The following is a 19174-nucleotide window of genomic DNA, read 5'->3' as shown; positions in this document are numbered from 1 at the left end:
TCCATTTGGGATAGAGACTGACTCTCGCTCAACTTTCTACTCAAAGCTCTCCTCCCTAACTCTCGAAGCTCTCCTCCCCAACTCTCTTACCTTTTCTCTCGAAGCTCTCTTCCCTAACTCTCTCTCACCTTTCTTCTCAAAGCTCTCTTCCCTAACTCTCTCTCACCTTTCTTCTTGTAGCTCTCCTCCCTAACTCTCTGTTACCTTTCCTCTCAAAGCTCTCCTCTCGGAGGAAGCAGACCAGAGCCAGGAACTTGGTGACCTCCTTCAGGTACATGACGGTGGTGTTGTTCAGGTGGATGATGGCCATGGACTCTTTATCATAGGGCTGACCTGCCTCTTCCTCCGTCAGCCTGGGAGAGAGGGATAAGAACAAGGGGATGAGAGAGGGAAGAGAGCGAGGGATGAGAGAGGGACGAGAACTAGGGAAGAGTGAGTGATAGGGTGTACCTGCCTCGTCCCACATTGGCCTGGGAGAGAGGGATGAGAGAGAGAAGAGAACAAAGGTTGAGATAGCGAGATTTAAGCTAAAATTCATTCAAAGAAGAAAAGGAGGGTGATATGCACATCCTAAATTTAAGAATACCAGTACTGGGATTAAAATGAATACAGAGATAAAGGAAACCCTGCTGTTGTTGGTTTAATAATGTATTTTGTTTGTGCTTTTACATTGTCGGCCAAGGAACTGAAGGAGCAGTTCAATTCAATGAATATTCAATAGACCCCTCATATTCAACTCTGGAACTCGAAGCCAGTTCCACTGCTTTTTTTCATTCTTTCCCTCTAAATCCGAGACCAACTTAGACCTGGAACACCAGGTGGGTGCAATTAATTAACAGGTAGAACAGAAAAACCAGCAGGCTCCGAACCTCGTAGGGTAAGAGTTGAATACCATTTAAATTATTTTTGATTCTGTTCGAAATAAAGCCCATTTCCCATTCCTTTTCCCAAGTTCTCTTCTCTGTTCTCTTTAGGGACTGTTCATTCTCATAGACTCACTGTAGGATCATGTCAAATCATACAATAAGAACTACTCTTTAAAATGGTTCTAACTTCTGAAACTGGGTTATTCCTGTTAGTTTGGAGAGATGATGATGACTGAGTGAGGGCATCTTATCTCTCTCTTTGTTAACCAAAGACCAAGCAATAAGGTCTGGTACTGTAAAAACACTGTTTTTAAATAAATATTTTTAGGAATGAAGGCAACACATGTATGGCTAAACTCATTTAACTCATTTAACAGATCTTATCCAGAGCAACTAACAATAAGTGCAACCACATAGCAAAATCATTGCAAGTAAAAACCTTCACAATAGCCACCATCTGCATAATCGGTGATAACAATCAATTAAAAACAAGTAGAACAGTTAAGGTATCCATCTTGATTTATTCACTGAGAAAGTCAATGGCATACTGTAGCAGCAGCAGTTATAAGTCAGAGCTGATAGCCTATAGGTAGAATAACGTAGGTACTCGCCGTCAAACAAAGAAAATGAAAAACCAAGGAGGCCAAGAAACAAAAATATACATAATTTAATCCATGGTCGAAAAAATTCAAGGTGCTAGTGCAAACTGCTAAACAAAAAAAAAGCACTTTGCATTAGCACCTTTTGTTATCATTTCGAGCATACATTAAATTAAGTATATTTTTTGCATCTTGCCTCCTCGGTTTTTCCTTTTATATGGTTTGAGTGCGAGTACTTACATAACTCTACAGATATGTGTTCTCCCACACACCGGAAAACATCCATATTAAACTGAGCACAAACCCTCACACTGGCTTTCCCTGAGTTGATACAGGGGCACAAATAATCTACTGTATATTCCTACATGCATTAAAATGAGAAAGTACATGTGTACCTGTGTCCCCTCTGCCAACACCATCTAGTACATAAGATAAAAAGCTGTACTATGTAACAGATGCCGGGTCAAATGGTAATTATCAAAATGAATAAAAGCTCAAACCTAATCCCATGCTTTCAGGAGCTTTGGGGGGGGGGGAATGCATTGACATAAGGTCTGCAAACCAAGAATAGTTTCTGACTGCATGTCACTGGGGAGGAAAACAACGCAAAAAACATGTACGGTTTCACATGGAGTCATCATTTGTGAAGAGAAAAAAAGGATAACCTCAATCGAGAAAGACCCTTTCAAAGAAGGGCCTACTTGCAATAACTGTGATATGTGGTTGTTTTCCCTTACTAGTTGAACGCACCAACTGTAAGTCTCTCTGGATAAGAGCATCTGATAAATGACAAAAATGTCAAATGTAATTACTAGGGAAAGACGCAGACATTCAATATGTTGGTCAGGGGAGTGTGTCATTAACTAAATGAGGTGGAAAAAACCTTGCTGAAACCTCTAAATAATGTTAATAGCCCAGCCGTTTTGTCATGGGTCTGCATCCCAAATGACACCCTTTCCCCTACATAGTATATACACTATATAGGGAATAGGGTGCCATTTGGGAAGCACCCATGATAATGATGTTCAAACGTCATGTGAGTAATCCCAGTATTTGGAGGAGAGTTAAATCAACTGGTCCAATGAAACCTCAAAAGCTAAATTGGAGCTCAACTTGCATGCCTTGATCACTCACACACAATTACCTACATACAGGAATATGTAAAGTGCGTTCAGAAAAAATGCATACCCCTTGACATTTTGTTGTGTTACAGCCTGAATTAAAAAGAGATGAAAAAAACAATTTTTCATAAGGACAAACTGTTTTTAGAAATGTTTCCAAATGTATTGAAAATGAAATACAGAAATATTTCATTTACATAAGTATTCACACACTTGAGTCAATACATGTACATCTGTGAGTCTTTCTGGGTAAGTCTCTAAGAGCTTTTCACAGCTGGATTTTACAATATATGTACATTATTGTTTTTTAAATTCTTCAAGTTCTGTTAAGTTGGTTGTTGATCATTTGCACCAAACATAATGCTTTTTTGTATTCAGGAAATATTTATTTTTGCAGTTTTACATTTTTTGCAGTTTTACTTTAGTGCCTTTTTGCAAACAGGATGCATGTTTTGGAATATGTTTTATTATGTACAGGCTTCCTTGTTTTCACTCATTTAGGTTAGTATTGTGGAGTAACAACACTGAACAAAAATATAAACACATCATGAGCTGAAATAAAAGATCCCTGAAATGTTCCACAAGCACAAAAAGCTTATTTCTCTCATATTTTTTGCAAACATTTGTTTACATCTCTGTTAGTGAGCATTTTATCGATGGCAATTTGAATGCAGAAAAATACGGCGATGAGATCCTAAGGCCCATTGTGAGGCCTATACTTTTTTAATGTATCTATGACCAACAGATGCATTTCTGTATTCCCAGTCATGTGAAATCCATAGATTAGGGCCTAATGAATTTATTTCAATTGACTGATTTCCTCATATGAACTGTAACTCAGTAAAATCAATGAAATTGTTGCATGTGGCATTTATATTTTTGTTCAGTATACAATGTTGATCCATCCTCAGTCTCCTATCATAGCCATTAATCTCTGTAACTGTTTTAAAGTCACCATTGGCCTCATTGTGAAATCCCTGAGTGGTTTCCTTCCTCTCCGGTAAGTGAGTTAGGAAGTACGCATGTATCTTTGTAGTGATTGGATGCATTGATACACCATTCAAAGTGTAATAATAACTTCACCATGCTCAAAGTGATATTCAATGTTTGCTTTTTTAATTTTACCCATCTACCAATAGGTGTCCTTCTTTGCGAGGCATTGGAAAACCTCCCTGGTCTTTGTGGTTGAATCTGTGTTTGAAATTAACTGCTCGACTAAGGGACCTTACAGATAATTGGATGTATGGAGTACAGAGATGAGGTAGTCATTCAAAAATCATGTTAAACACTATTATTGCACACAGAGTCCATGCAACTTATTATGTGACTTGTTAATGAGCAAATGTTTACTCCTGAACTTATTTAGGCTTGCCATAACAAAGGGGTTGAAGACTCAAAACATTTCAGCTTTACATTTTTTATGAATTTGTAAAAACAATTCCACTTTGACATTATGGGGTATTGTGTGTAAACCAGTGACACAATTTATAACTGAGGCTGTAACACAACAAAATGTGGAAAAAGTCAAGGGGTGTGAATACTTTATGAAGTCACTGTACACACACGTCCCCCCTTGGAAAATATCTCAAAGTCTGTGCAGTCTCCCAGACTTATATACGGTGAGAGCTCATCTCATCTAGAGTGTTGTGCCCTGAGGCGTAAACACAGTCAACAGCCTTCCCCAGCTCAGCCCTCCTAAACCACAGCGTGGCATATCTCCATCCCATCCCATCCCAACCCACAGCTGCAGTGCCCAGGGTAAGGCCTCGGCCTATATCCCCAGCCCCAGCAGCAGCCTCCCTGCCAGGGCACAGCAGCCCAACGAAAGCACATCAGACCTGGTTCATATTGGGTCAACGGGCCCAGAGGGAGCTAACGTTACCACATGGCTTACCTCGGCTGGCTTGTTTACTACCGTCCTCTCATGGCTACGAGGAAGGTTCTACTAGTCAGCCTGATGGCCAGAACAGGAGGACAGGACATGGCAGGACAGGAGGTGCGTGTGTATGTGCGTGTGTGCGTGTGTGGGTGTGTTCAGGGCTAGGGTGAAGACTGAGGAGACATAAAACGGATGATCACCTGCTGTGTTTGTCAGGTTTTGATGCAATAGAGCTCCCTGACAGGCAGCCAGGTGGAAGGAGAAGATAAGTGTTTACTAAGCAAAGCAGAACTCTTGAGTGCACCACACCGTTCTTAAAAGGCTCAACTTAAAAGGACACACTTGTGTGCCTTCCGTGTTTAGCACCACCTACATTACCATATGAACTCTCTATGTACATAAACTCAGAGTGCAAATATGTGTTTGTTTTTTTAACTTGCAATGACTGTGATGTGGCTGTCTTAACTGCCTTCGTTTAATCCACTAACCTTAAGTCACTCTGGATAAGAACGTCCGCTAAACAACTTTGAAGTGAAAGTAAATGTTTTTTTTATTTTCCTCAATATCAATAAAGGCTAGATTTTGAGAATATACATTTCAACTGTGAATGCAGCTATTCGTGAGAGGAATAACGTAGATGAAGGTGTGCTTGTACTCATGATTTCTTCATTTGTGTGTGTGTGTGTGTGTGAAAGAGAATAACTATCTACTAAAACAGACTGGGAACTCAGATTAGGATCTAATTAGTGTCTCAGCTGGAGTGAAATTGAACAGAGACACAGTGAGTATGAAGAACAGGATTCACACAGACTTTGTTCTGAGGACAAAGTGTTTGCTAAATTACAATTCTATTACCAGAACTGGGCTGGAACAAAACCCTGCACAGCCTGTGGGTCCCCAGGACCAGAACTGAAGGGCCCTGCCTGGTGTGAAGGTCTGATTGTGACTGTGAGACTCAAGACAATAACATCTTTGTTGGTCCATTATACTCAGGATACAACAGAAATGTGTTGTTTTTTGCCGGCACAGTACCTCCACGCAACTTTCAACTCACCCGTAGATGCAGGAGATGTCTATGACCACATCGATCATGTCGCAGCACAGCTCGTAGGTCTGCATGTCCACAGGACTGCTGTCCGTAGCGATGTAGATCTTACTGACCACGTCAAACAGAAAGGCCTTCTCTATGCCCGAGTTCTGAAAGTACACGGAGAGAGATGACACACTACACTTAGAAAACACATAATAGAGCAAATACACCAGAGCGATTAGAAGCAGCAGGTGGGCACGCTATCGTCTCCGACTAGAATATCATCCATCAATTTCCTGACGATTCTACATGTTGAACTGCCACAGTTCGCCGCCACCCAGCAGGTGATCCGTAAAACACTGCAGCCACCCGCTGCTTTTTAACAGTTCATCATTCTGGTGTGTTTTCTCTCCGACATTCGACACTTGACTACCTCACACAGGGGAAAAAGAAAGCAAGGACGGGGCAAAAACTAAACTGGAGATGCTCTACTTTCTAAGAACTCAAAACAGCAGGGAGGGATAGATTTTGGCAAGACCAAAAAGCCCTGTAGAGGAACTAACGAGTGAGGTTGAGAGCCATGGTGTATGCTCGCCAGGGGGGCCGAGGGGGGCAGGGAGGACCAAAGTTAAGTAAATCAAAGAAGAGAAAGTAGAGAGCACCGAGCACCAACCAGGGATATGAAAAGGACTGCGTCCTAAATAGCCCCCTATTACCTATATAGTGCACTACTTTTGACTAGGGCCCATTCAAAAGTAGTGCCGTATATAAAGAATAGGGTGCCATTTGGGACGGAACCAAGAACTCCAGAGCACTAGGGGTCGGTGGTGGGAAAAGGACTCCAACAGAGTACTTTGAAGATATAGCACTAACACAGTCATCTGGGTCTCCCGCTCCTCTGTGAATATTAGATCACTGGAAACAATTTACATAAGCAGAGGGAGAGAGGCAGAGAGAGAGAGAGATAGAGAGGCTTGTTTATTTCACTTTTGTTTATTATCTATTTCACGTGCTTTGGCAATGTAAACATATGTTTCCCATGCCAATAAAGCCTTTTGAATTGAATTGAGAGAGCGAGAGAATGAAAGAGCACTCACTTGAAAGCTTGGAAATAAAGCCCCAAAGCCAAGGTTTTCATACATTCTTCCCATTAACTAAAATCTCCCCAAAAATGTATATGTCCCATATGGCTTTTGAACCTTCTATCCATATGCCGATAATGTATTTTAGATACAGTACTAATCTATGGTCAGCAAGAGATTACTGATGTTTGATGAGTTAAAGTGACTTCTGTATGATCTGTGTTGACACTGAATGACAGGTATTCGCTCTTCTCCCTCCTACTTTGATGACCAGTTGATGCAATTGATTGGCTCGTCTACTCATCTGGTTTTACAAGTCTACATCACTCTGGGACGAATCCTAACATACTTGTCTTTCTTCCTGGCACTGATTCCGCTATTTTGAAGAAGTCTACTTGGACTGACGCTGATATGTGGTAATTTTTTTACCAACTTAGTTGAATGCACTGACTGTACGTCTCTCTAGATAATAGTGTCTGCTGAATGAATTAAATTGTCATTGTAAATGTAGATTCGCGCACATAGAGTAACTTCAATCTTCAGGCATACTGTACTCAGTTCCAATCATAAGTATTCACCCCCTTGAGTTTATTCACTTTTTATTGTCTTACAACGTGGGTTTAAAATGTAGTCAATAGTCTTTTTTTTTGTCAACAATCTACACAAATTCTAACATTTATGAAAACTAAAACACGAATTATACCTCGATTAGATACGTATTCACCCCTGAGTCAATACATGTTAGAATCACCTTTGACAGTGATTACAGCTGTACGTCTTCTTGGGCGAGTCTCTAAGAGCTTTGCACACCTGGATTGTGCAATATTTGCAGATTATTCTTTTCAAAATTCTTCAAGCTCTGTCAAAGTGTTGGGTATCATGGCTAGACATAAATGTTCACGTCTTGCCATAGATTTTCAAGCAGATGTACTGTAAGTCAAAACTGTAACTTGGTCACTCAGGAACATTCACAGTCTTCTTGGTAAGCAACTCCAGTGTGGATTTGGCCTTGTGCTGTAGGTTATTGTCCTGCTGAAATGTGAATTCCTCCCCCGGAGTCTGAGGTAAAGCAGACTGAAGCAGGTTTTCCTCTAGGATTTTGCCTGTGCTTAGCTCCATCCCGCTTCTTTTTATCCTGAAAAACACCCCAGTCTTTGCTGATGTCAGGCATACCCTAGTCTCGCGTTGCCATACCTCCAAAATCACATTGTTGTCACGCCTCCCTTGGAGGTCTGGAGAATGTTGTATTGCAAAAACGGTTTGAATAGTATTCTGGCAAGATTAGGATTGGATGTTACATTTCAAGAACTCTCCTCCCACACACCCGTAGAAGGAGAGTTGTATGTTATGTGCATTACCGGGTAACTGTTACCTATGCTCGTTTTTAAGTTATCAAGTGAGGCCGACAGACTGCGATGGATATTTATTCAAACTGAAAGTGGATTACACTGATCAAGTCAAACAGCTCAACATGTTCTAAAGTTCTCTGGAGACAAACACTTCCTTGCCTCCATTCATCCTGTCCACATGGCTGTGCTCAGCTACCATTGGAAATATCTTGAAGATTGCCCATTATTGGGAGAACCTATTCAAGTAAGTAAATAAATTTTTCAAATGTTAAGAAATTCTGTATTAATAGCCAGCTACTGTAACAAAATATAATGTACTTGTCACAGTAAATTACTGTATGATCAACAGTAACATGCTGTATAAACTGAATACAATAGATTACCGTACATTGTATTTGTGAATATTCCAAATAGAATGTCACAACAAAAAAAGCACACGGGGGCAAAAAAATCAAAGCACATCCTCAGAATCAAGAGAGTAAACGTTTTTGCTAATTATTATTATAAATTTAAAAAAATATTTTTAGTTATTTGGTACCTGTTTAGTTATTTTATATGCATTGCTTTGTTTTTGGCCTTGCCATTTTATATTATAGAACAAATATAAAATCAGAAAACGGTTGGTCTAAAGGCATCTTACAGGCAGGCTCCTACAGTATCACCAGGTCCAATTAACTAGAGCGCCATCTTTACCCATAACCCCATACCATACAAGTAAACCCAAATGTTCCTCCAGGTGTCACAATAAGAATAGGGCGTTTCCATATACAGTGCCTTCAGAAAGTACAGTATGTATTTTTTTTATTTTTACAATTAAATAAAAATGAAAAGCTGAAATGTCTTGAGTCAATAAGTATTCAACCCCCTTGTTATGGCAAGCCTAATTAAGTTCAGGAGTAAAAATGTGCTCAACAAGTCACATAATAAGTTGCATTATTTTTGAATGACAACCTGATCTCTGTACCCCACACATATAATTATATGTAAGGTCCCTTAGTCAAGCAGTGAATTTCAGACACAGATTCAACCAAAAAGAACAGGTAGCTTTTCCAATGCCTCGCAGAGAAGGGCACTTATTTGTAGATAGGTCAAAAATAAAAAAGCACACATTAAATATCTCTTTGAGCATGGTGAAGTTATAAATTACACTTTGGATGGTGAACAAATACACCCATTTACTGCAAAGATAGGGATCAGGGACTTCACCATGAGGACAATGGCGAATGTAAAACAGTTACAGAGTTTAATCCTTAAGACTTTATTGACGCACCAGTGCATCAATTGAAGCAACATTAAAAAAATCCCCATCAAAATCTGTCAGTTTAAGCTAGAGATCTCCGTCTCAATCCGCCGCATCCGCCTATGTCGGCTGGCTGAGCTACAGTGGTGTTGTCAGACTATGAAACAGCCCAAGATGTGGTCTACTCACAAAGACATCTGTCGCGTCTGAATGGTTTGGCCTACAAAAATGGTATGACCAGATGAAAAGACGACCCACAAGTGTCACGGGACTCGTCTGAAGGTAACCAATACAAATTCATGGAAGTACGAAGGTAGTTTTTTGGCAACAAATTAAGGGGTTAAATATGTGTCCAAAATAACTAAAATATTTCCTGATCTTTCTTATATCTCCTAGACATAGAACAAACACTTCAAAACCTTTTTCCTTACAAAGAAACTGGACTGTCTTTAATTTTCCATTTATGAATGTGTTATTCAATGCATTTCTATGGGCTATAGTAGTAATGACCCCCCCCAGAAAAAAGAAATTTGCACATTTGGGGATTTGATAGTATTTCTGATCGCCTTAACTCACTACCACTGTGGAAATTCTCAAAGTGATTTTTTTCTTCACCTCAAACAGAAAGTAAACAAAGTCTGTTTTAGCATCCATTGAGAATGACAATAGTTCCTCAACGTAGCCTATTTGAAAAATCCTTCCATCTCTTTTTCGATAACAGCTCAGCGTGAAAGGGGAAAAAAATGTCATGCTCTGATCCGGTGGAAACATCATAAATTAAGCCTACCTGATCACTTCTTATCCCTTGTGCAAATAGCCTACAGCTATGTCTGTCTGGAGCTCACTGGAGCAGGAAACTCTGAGGGCCCAGAAAATGTTATACAATGTTGCAAGTTTTCTAGAACAATCTTCAGGCTGTACCCAAGGTAATAGTTGATAGAATGTTTCAAGTTCCTTTCAGACAAGTCATGCGTAGCCAATGTGATTTATAGGATATATATTTTAAATCAGGATATTTTCTATCTACAGCCGGCAATGTTTTTATTTCTTGGCTTTACGTAGGCTATTTTTACAAAGTTGGCAAATATAAGTTACTTTTAGAATTTTGATTAACCACGTGATACTATTTTGAGATATAAAGGAAATGAAACTGTTCCACGAAAATGTGCATGTAAAAATCATAACCGGCACGCAGATCCTCAGTAAAAGGCACATGACAGCCCGGCTTGGAGTTTGCCAAAGGGCACCTAAGGGACTCTCAGACCATGAGAAACAAGATTCTCTGGTCTTATGAAACAAAGATTGAACTCTTTGGCCTGAATGCCAAGCCTCACATCTGGAGGAAACCAGGCACCGCTTATCACCAGACCAAAACCATCCCTACGGTGAAGCACGGTGGTGGCAGCATCATGCTGTGGGGATGTTTTTCAGCAGCAGGGACTGGGAGACTAATCAGGGTCAAGATGAACGGAACAAAGTACAGAGAGATCCTTGATGAAATCCTGCTCCAGAGCACTCAGGGCCTCAGACTGGGGCAAATGTTCACCTTCCAACAGGACAACGACCCTAAGCACACAGCCAAGACATCGCAGGAGTGGCTTCGGGACAAGTCTCTGAATGTCCTTGAGTGGCCCAGCCAGAGCCCAGACTTGAACCTGATCAAGCATCTTTGGAGAGACCTGAAAATAGCTGCGCTCCCGATCCAAGCCTGAGAGGATCTGCAGAGAAGAATGGGAGAAACTCCCCAAATACAGGTGTGCCAAGCTCGTAGAGTCATACCCAAGAAGACTTGAGGCTGTAATTGCTGTCAAAGGTGCTTCAAAGTACTGAGTAAAGGGTCTGAATACTTATGTAAATGTGATATATAAATGTGATATTTATATATATATATATATATATATATATTTGTGCAAAAATGTATACGTATACAGTTGAAGTCGGAAGTTTACGTACACTCCACAAATTTCTTGTTAACAAACTATAGTTTTGGCAAGTCGATTAGGACATCTACTTTGTGCATGACACAAGTAATTTTTCCAACAATTGTTGACAAACAGATGATTTCACTTGTAATTCACTGTATCGCAATTCCAGTGGGTCAGAAGTTTACATACACTAAGTTGACTGTGCCTTTAAACAGATTGGAAAATTCCAGAAAATTATGTCATGGCTTTAGAAGCTTCTGATCGGCTAATTGACATAATTTGAGTCAATTGGAGGTGTACCTGTGGATGTATTTCAAGGCCTACCTTCAAACTCAGTGCCTCTTTGCTTGACATCATGGGAAAATCAAAAGAAATCAGCCAAGACCTCAGAAAACAAATTGTAGACCTCCACAAGTCTGGTTCATCCTTGGGAGCAATTTCCAAACACCTGAAGGTGCCACGTTCATCTGTTCAAACAATAGTACGCAAGTATAAACACCATGGGACCACGCAGCCATCATACCGCTCAGGAAGGAGACGCGTTCTATCTCCTAAAGATGAACATACTTTGGTGCGAAAAGTGCAAATCAAATGTGTCATGCACAAAGTAGATATCCTAACCGACTTGCCAAAACTATAGTTTGTTAACAAGAAATGTGTGGAGCGGTTGAAAAACGACTTTTAATGACTCCAAACTAAGTGTATGTAAATTTCCGACTTCAACTGTATATACCTAAAGGGGTCTTAAAATTCATGGCATGACCATGGTATGACCATCTTAAAACAATTCCATATGTTAGCCTCATTACTCCACATTACTAACCTAATTGACAGAGTGAAAAGAAGGAAGCCTGTACAGAATACAGATACTCCAAAACATGCATCCTGTTTGCAACAAGGCAGTAAAGTAATACTGCAAAAAACGGGTCAAAGTAATTAACTTTAATTACTGAACACAAAGTGTAATATTTGTGGCAAATCCAATACAACACATTACTGAGTACCACTCTCCATATTTTCAAGCATAATGGTGGCTGCATCATGTTATAGGTGTGTTTGTAATCGTTAAGGATGGGTGAGTTTTTCAGGATAAAAAATACATGGAATGGAGCTAAGCGCAGGCAAAATCCTAGAGGAAAACCTGGTTCAGTCTGCTTTCCACCACACACTGGGAGATTAATTCATATTTCATCAGGACAGTAATTTAAAACACAAGACCAAATCTACACTGGAGATGCTTACCAAGAAGACAGTGAATGTTCCTGAGTGGTCGAGTTACAGTTTTAACTTAAATCTACTTGAAAATCAAGACCTGAAAATGGTTGTCTAACAATGATCACCAACCAATTTAACAGAGCTTGAAGAATTTTGAAAAGAATAATGGGAAAATGTTGCACTATCTGGGTGTGGAAAGCTCTTAGAGACTTACCCAGAAAGACTCACAGCTGTAAAAGGTGCTTCTACAAAGTAGTGACTCAGGGGTGTGAATAATTATTAGGGCTGACCCCATTTAGTCAACTGTTTGGTCGACAAGCTGTTGGTCGACCTAAATTTCTTTAGTCGAGCAGTCGCAATTCATTTTTTTCATGGTGCACAAGACACCTGTCTGATTCGCGCCTGTCTCAGTGGACTAATCCATTGCGGAGGCCACGGGGATGGCACAGTCCATCACTAAGAAATGTGATAGTGAAATTGTATATGGTTATATTATGTAAAGATAATGGTGCAACACTAATGAATCTAATATTATTTTATAACAAATGTGCTTTCTCCCGCGTTGGATACGGTCCCTGTCCGCGGTTCTGAAACAAAATCTTCACTGTGCCCTAAAATTGGCGCCTTTCCCTGTGTTGCTATGTGTATAATAGCTAAATTAACAATGCGAGAATGCGGCAGAGGCAGCAGCAGAGACAGTGCTACAGTGCAGGCTAACTCAAATGAGCTGCTAACGTAGCTAGCTAGCTATCTAGCCAACTTTACATAACGTATAGCTAGCTACAGGAAGTGAATTAAATATCACTATCTACCTAACTTCCTATTAGCTAGCTATCTCGATGTATTTATCATTGTAAAAAACAAACTCTAAATGCATTTGTAGGTAGCTAGCTAACAGCCATTGAGGACGGTGAAAGGATAGCAGCCCCAACTGTCAAAGTGAGAGAGTAGGCGATCTGGATAGGGCAGGTACTTGTGTAGTTCCAGTACCTAGAAATGAGGATGGAGATAATAGTAACATAATATTCAGTGCTGTATTATTTAAGTATAATGAAGTCTGTTTCCTGTGATGTTTTCTGTCCTCAGACACAGAGCGCTGTGAAAGCCTGTCTGCAGATGAAGAGGTCCCAATGAAGAGCAGTGGTTCTCAGTCCTGGTCCTGGGGACTCAAAGAGGTGCACAGTTTTGTTTTTGCCTTAGCACTACACAGCTGATTCAAATGATCAACTCATCATCAAGCTTCAAGTGTTATTTATGTATTCATTTGTGATGCTATCCTTGACATGATCCTGCCGTTGTCACATATTACACGTGCACATGTCTGTGCACATGCATCTATCTATCCAATGTTATCATAATTTGTTATGAGATATATTATACTTTAGTAATCCACAATGACCTGGTGATGTAAMAGTCTAATAATTACATTGTCTTCCATATTCCTACAGATACCTTGYAACTGGAGATTCCTTCAAAACGATTGCCTTCCGTTACCGTGTAGGGCACTGCAAGGTTGGGGTGACCAGGGCCATCTGGGACTCCCTCTGGGGAATTCAGGCGTGTGAAGGCTACCTGTGTTCTGCATAACTTCATGAGGATGGACACGAGGACCAGGAGGGGATCTGCAGCTCGCCGCTGTGTGCCAGGGGAGAGGTCTGCAGCTCTGCAGGATGTTTCAAGGATGGGGTCCAACAACGCAGCAAGGGAGGCAATCCATGTGCCGGAGGCCTTCACCTCTTACTTCTTCGAAGAGGTTGCTGTTCCCTAGCAACACAAACGACTACACTATGCACAACCAAAGGCTCTTAAGAGTAAGAGTATTCTTCCATTGATTCTAGACTAAATCACATAATATATACAGTACCTGTCAAAAGTTTGGTCACAACTACTCATTCAAGGGTTTTTCTTTATTTTTTACTATTTACTACATTGTAGAATAATAGCGGTGAGAGGTCACTTGGTAAAGTCAACAGGAAGTATTATTAAAGAGATGCTTTACATTGAAATACAGATAGAGATATAGTAGTGCCAGAGTTAACTTCTTACGGCTGAAATCTCGTTAACGGGATCGATTTGACAACAGCCAAATTCAAACATAAAAAATCTCATAATTAAAATTCCTCAAACATACAAGTATTATACACCTTTTTAAAGATAAACTTGTTGTTAATCCCACCACAGTGTCCGATTTCAAAAAGGCTTTACGACGAAAGCATACCCTGCGATTATGTTAGGTCTGCGCCTAGTCACAAAAACACAGCCATTTTCCAGCCAAAGAGAGGAGTCACAAAAAGCAGAAAGAGATAAAATGAATCACTAACCTTTGATGATCTTCATCAGATGGCACTCATAGGACTTCATGTTACACAATACATGTATGTTTTGATCGATAAAGTTGATATTTATATCCAAAAATCTCAGTTTACATTGGCGCGTTATGTTCAGTAATTTTTTGCCTCCAAAACATCCGGTGATTTTGCAGAGAGCAACATCAATTTACAGGAATACTCATCATAAACGTTGATGAAAGATACAAGTGTTATGCATAGAATTAAAGATATACTTGTCCTTAATGCAACCGTTGTGTCAGATTTCAAAAAAGCTTTACGGAAAAAGCACACCATGCGATAATCTGAGTACAGGGCTCAGCCACCATACAGATACCCGCCATGTTGTGGAGTCAACAAAAGTCAATAATAGCATTATAAATATTCACTTACCTTTGATGATCTTCATCGGAATGCACTCCCAGGAAACGCAGTTCCACAATAAATGTTAGTTTTGTTCGATAAAGTACATAATTTATGTCCAAATACCTCCTTTTTGTTCGCGCGTTTAGTCCAGTAATCCAAATGCACAAGCACTAAGTCCAGACGAAAAGTCAAAAAAGTTATATTACAGTTCGTAGAAACATGTCAAACGATGTATAGAATCAATCTTTAGGATGTTTTTTGTCATAAATCTTCAATAATATTCCAACCGGACAATTCCTTTGTCTTTAGAAATGAAAAGGAACGGAGCTCGCGATCACGGCTGCGCGAGTGACTAAACTCAAGGCTTTCTGCCAGACCCCTGATTCAAACAGCTCTTATTCGCTCCCCTTTCACAGTAGAAACAACGTTCTAAAGACTGTTGACATCTAGTGGAAGCCTTAGGAAGTGCAATCGGATGAAATCTTACACTGTATATTGGATAGGCAATCACTTGAAAAACTACAAACCTCAGATTTCCCACTTCCTGGTTGGATTTTTCTTAGGTTTTCGCCTGCCATATGAGTTCTGTTATACTCACAGACATCATTCAAACAGTTTTAGAAACTTCAGAGTGTTTTCTATCCAAATCGACTAATAATATGCATATCTTAGCTTCTGGGCCTGAGTAGTAGGCAGTTTACTCTGGGCACGCTTTACATCCGAACGTGAAAATAGCACCCCCCAGCCATAAGAAGTTAATAATCCAAGGTCAGTTTTGCATTTCACCTCCTGATGATTATGATGACTGACAGTGTTAGAATAAAAAAAAACACAAGTCTTAATCATGCCATTTCTTTCTCCATCTGTCTCTTGTCTGCAGGCATGTTTTGATGTGAGAGAGGATGCCAACCCCCAGTCCCGTCATTGCCATCTCACCAGCTCTTCAGATAACCTTCCGGCCAACTGGGGGCCCAAGGCTGGTTAGGAGACACCGCTAGAGACACTATTATGTAACTGTGATGAACTGAGAGAATATTAAGAGAATTACAGAGAATACTGTAATTAATTAATCATGTGCCGTCTTCCATGATCCTCTGTTCTTACCACTTTCCCGTTCTGTCTTTTACACTCTCACACCTCTCTCGCCACCTCCTCTTTCTTCCTCTGTTTTTATAATGCACACCAGATGTGCATTGAAGTACAGATTGAACTTGTATTTGTGTGTTGTCTTGGCTGTGTGCTTAGGGTTGTTGACCTGTTCGAAGGTGAACCTTCGCCCCAGTCTGAGGTCCTGAGCGCTCTGGACCAGGTTTTCATCAAGGATCTCTATACTTTGCTCCGTTCATCTTTCCCTCTATCCTGAATAGTCCCCTAGTCCCTACCGCTGAAACACATCCCCACAGCATGATGTTGCCACCACCATGATTCACTGTAGGGATGGTGCCAGGTTTCCTCCAGACGGGATGCTTAGCACGCAGGCCAAAGAGTTCCATCTTGGTTTCATCAGACCAGAGAATCTTGTACTTTACCATAAAGCTTTGATTGGTGGAGTGCTGCAGAGATGGTTGTCCTTCTGTAATGTTTTCCCATCTCCAAAGAGGAACTATGGAGCTCTGTCAGAGTGGCCATCGGGTTATTGGTCACCTCCCTGACAAAGGCCCTTCTCCCCCGATTGCTCAGTTTGGCCAGGCGGCCAGCTCTAGGAAGAGTCTTGGTGGTTCTAAACTTCTTCCATTTAAGAATGATGGAGGCCACTGTGTTCTTGGGGTCCTCCAATGCTGCAGAAATGTTTTGGTACCCTCCCCCAGATCTGTGCCTCGACACAATCCTGTCTCGGAGCTCTACGGACAATTCCTTCGACCTCATGGCTTGGTTTTTGCTCTCACATGCACTGTCAACTGTGGGACCTTATATAGACAGGTGTGTGCCTTTCCAAATCTTGTCCAATCAATTAAATTTACCACAGATGGACTCCATTCAAGTTGTATAAATATCTCAAAGACGATCAATTGGTCACATGAATGCGATGCTTACATGTTTCACGTAAAGAGAGAAAGGGTTGAGGGAATAGGGAATGTTTTTCCAAAACACATGAGTGATTTCAGTAACAGAACTTTTCAGTCAGAAACAAGTAAGAAACTAAATGGCTGAAATGAGGTTGCAGCATCAGCACAGACAGCACAATAAACACTTACTGTGCTGTGGTGCCTTTTCGCTGCAGTAGGGAGAAGAGCGAGACAAAGTACGCCAGTCACACAGGTACTCGCTGTCATTCAATTTAACACAGTGTGACCATCAGCCTCTTTCACACACTTTGCTTAAAGCATCAGAGAAGCTCAGTGCATACATAGTTGATTTCATTCAAACACATTGTGTGAGACTGTCTATATATGGAAAAATACGTTTATACCAATCGATTGGTCAAAAGAACAGGATGACTCTTGGTCAATCAAGATTTTTTTATAGTCAAGATATATTAGTTTTACTTTTCATAAATGTTAGAATTTTTCTTCCACTTTGACAGAGTATTTTGTGTAGATTGTTGACCAAAAATTACAATTAAATCTATTGTTTCAAAAACAAATTGTATTGAAAAAGTCAAGGGGTGTGAATACTTTCTGAAGGCACATATACATTTTCTTATTGTATCAGGTATTTTAAAAATATATTTGAGTTCAAATAAAGAAAATTATGTGTAGCTAAATTGAATAAATACACCGGCTCTATTTGCATATATGAACTAGAGGTCGACCGATTAATTAGGGCCGATTTCAAGTTTTCATAACAATCGGTAATCGGTGTTTTTGGACACCGATTTGCCGATAAAAAAAAAATTATGAACACCTTTATTTAACTAGGCAAGTCAGTTAAGAACACATTATTATTTTCAATGACGGCCTAGGAACGGTGGGTTAACTGCCTTGTTCAGGGGCAGAACGACAGATTTTTGCCTTGTCAGCTCGGGGATTCGTTTTTTGCAATCATCCGTTTACTAGTCCAACGCTCTAACCACCTGCCTTACATTGCACTCCACGAGGAGCGCTAACTACCTGTTACGCGAGGGCAGCAAGAAGCCAAGGTAAGTTGCTAGCTAGCATTAAACTTATCTTATAAAAAACAATCAATCTTAACATAATCACTAGTTACTACACATGGTTGATGATATTACTAGTTTATTTAGCGTGTCCTGCATTGCATATAATCGATGCGCCTACTTCGACAAACGGTGATGATTTAACAAGCGCATTTGCGAAAAAAGCACTGTCGTTGCACCAATGTACCTAACCATAAACATTTCTTTAAAATCAATACACAAGTATATATTTTCAAACCTGCATATTTAGTTAATATTGCCTGCTAACATGAATCTCTTATAATTAGGGAAATTGCGTCACTTCTCTTGCGTTCCGTGCAAGCAGTCAGGGTATATGCAGCAGTTTGGGCCGCCTGGCTCATTGCGAACTGTGTGAAGTCCATTTATTCCTAACAAAGGCCGTAATTAATTTGCCAGAATTGTACATAATTATGACATAACATTGAAGGTTGTACAATGTAACAGCAATATTTAGACTTAGGGATGCCATCCGTTACATAAAATACGGAACGGTTCCGTATTTCACTGAAAGAATAAACGTTTTGTTTTCGAAATGATAGTTTCCGGAATCGACCATTTTAATGAACAAAGGCTCGTATTTCTGTGTGTTATTATGTTATAATTAAGTCTCTGATTTGATAGAGCAGTCTGACTGAGCGATGGTAGGCAGCAGCAGGCTCGTAAGCATTCATTGAAACAGCACTTTCGTGCGTTTGCCAGCAGCTATTGCGCTGTTCATGATTTCAAGCCTATCAACTCCCGAGATTAGGCTGGTGTAACTGATGTGAAATGGCTAGCTAGTTAGCGGGGTGCGCGCTAATAGCTTTTCAAACGTCACTCGCTCTGAGACTTGGAGTAGTTGTTCCCCTTGCTCTGCATGGGTAACGCTGCTTCGAGGGTGGCTGTTGTCGATGTGTTCCTGGTTCGAGCCCAGGTAGGAGCGAGGAGAGGGACGGAAGCTATACTGTTACACTGGCAATACTAAAGTGCCTATAAGAACATCCAATAGTCAAAGGTATATGAAATACAAATGGTATAGAGAGAAATAGTCCTATAATAACTACAACCTAAAACTTCTTAC

General features: G+C 40.3%; 1 protein-coding gene across 1 annotated transcript in view; it reads right to left on the bottom strand.

Annotated features, from left to right (window-relative positions):
* The window catches only part of rragd (ras-related GTP binding D), a 35135-nt gene that overhangs the window by 2230 nt on the left and 13731 nt on the right, over window positions 1-19174 (bottom strand). Inside the window, exons 6-7 of the mRNA XM_023994049.2 lie at window positions 5520-5662; window positions 205-353 (exon numbers count right to left, since the gene is read on the bottom strand). Of these exons, the coding sequence (XP_023849817.1) occupies window positions 205-353; window positions 5520-5662 (292 nt within the window). The remainder of the gene's footprint in view (window positions 1-204; window positions 354-5519; window positions 5663-19174) is intronic.

This window comes from Salvelinus sp. IW2-2015, linkage group LG9 (assembly GCF_002910315.2).
Source record: "Salvelinus sp. IW2-2015 linkage group LG9, ASM291031v2, whole genome shotgun sequence".
NCBI classification, from domain to species: Eukaryota; Metazoa; Chordata; class Actinopteri; order Salmoniformes; family Salmonidae; genus Salvelinus; species Salvelinus sp. IW2-2015.
The sequence above is the reverse complement of the archived record's forward strand: the minus strand, read 5'-3'. Positions and strand labels throughout refer to the sequence as shown.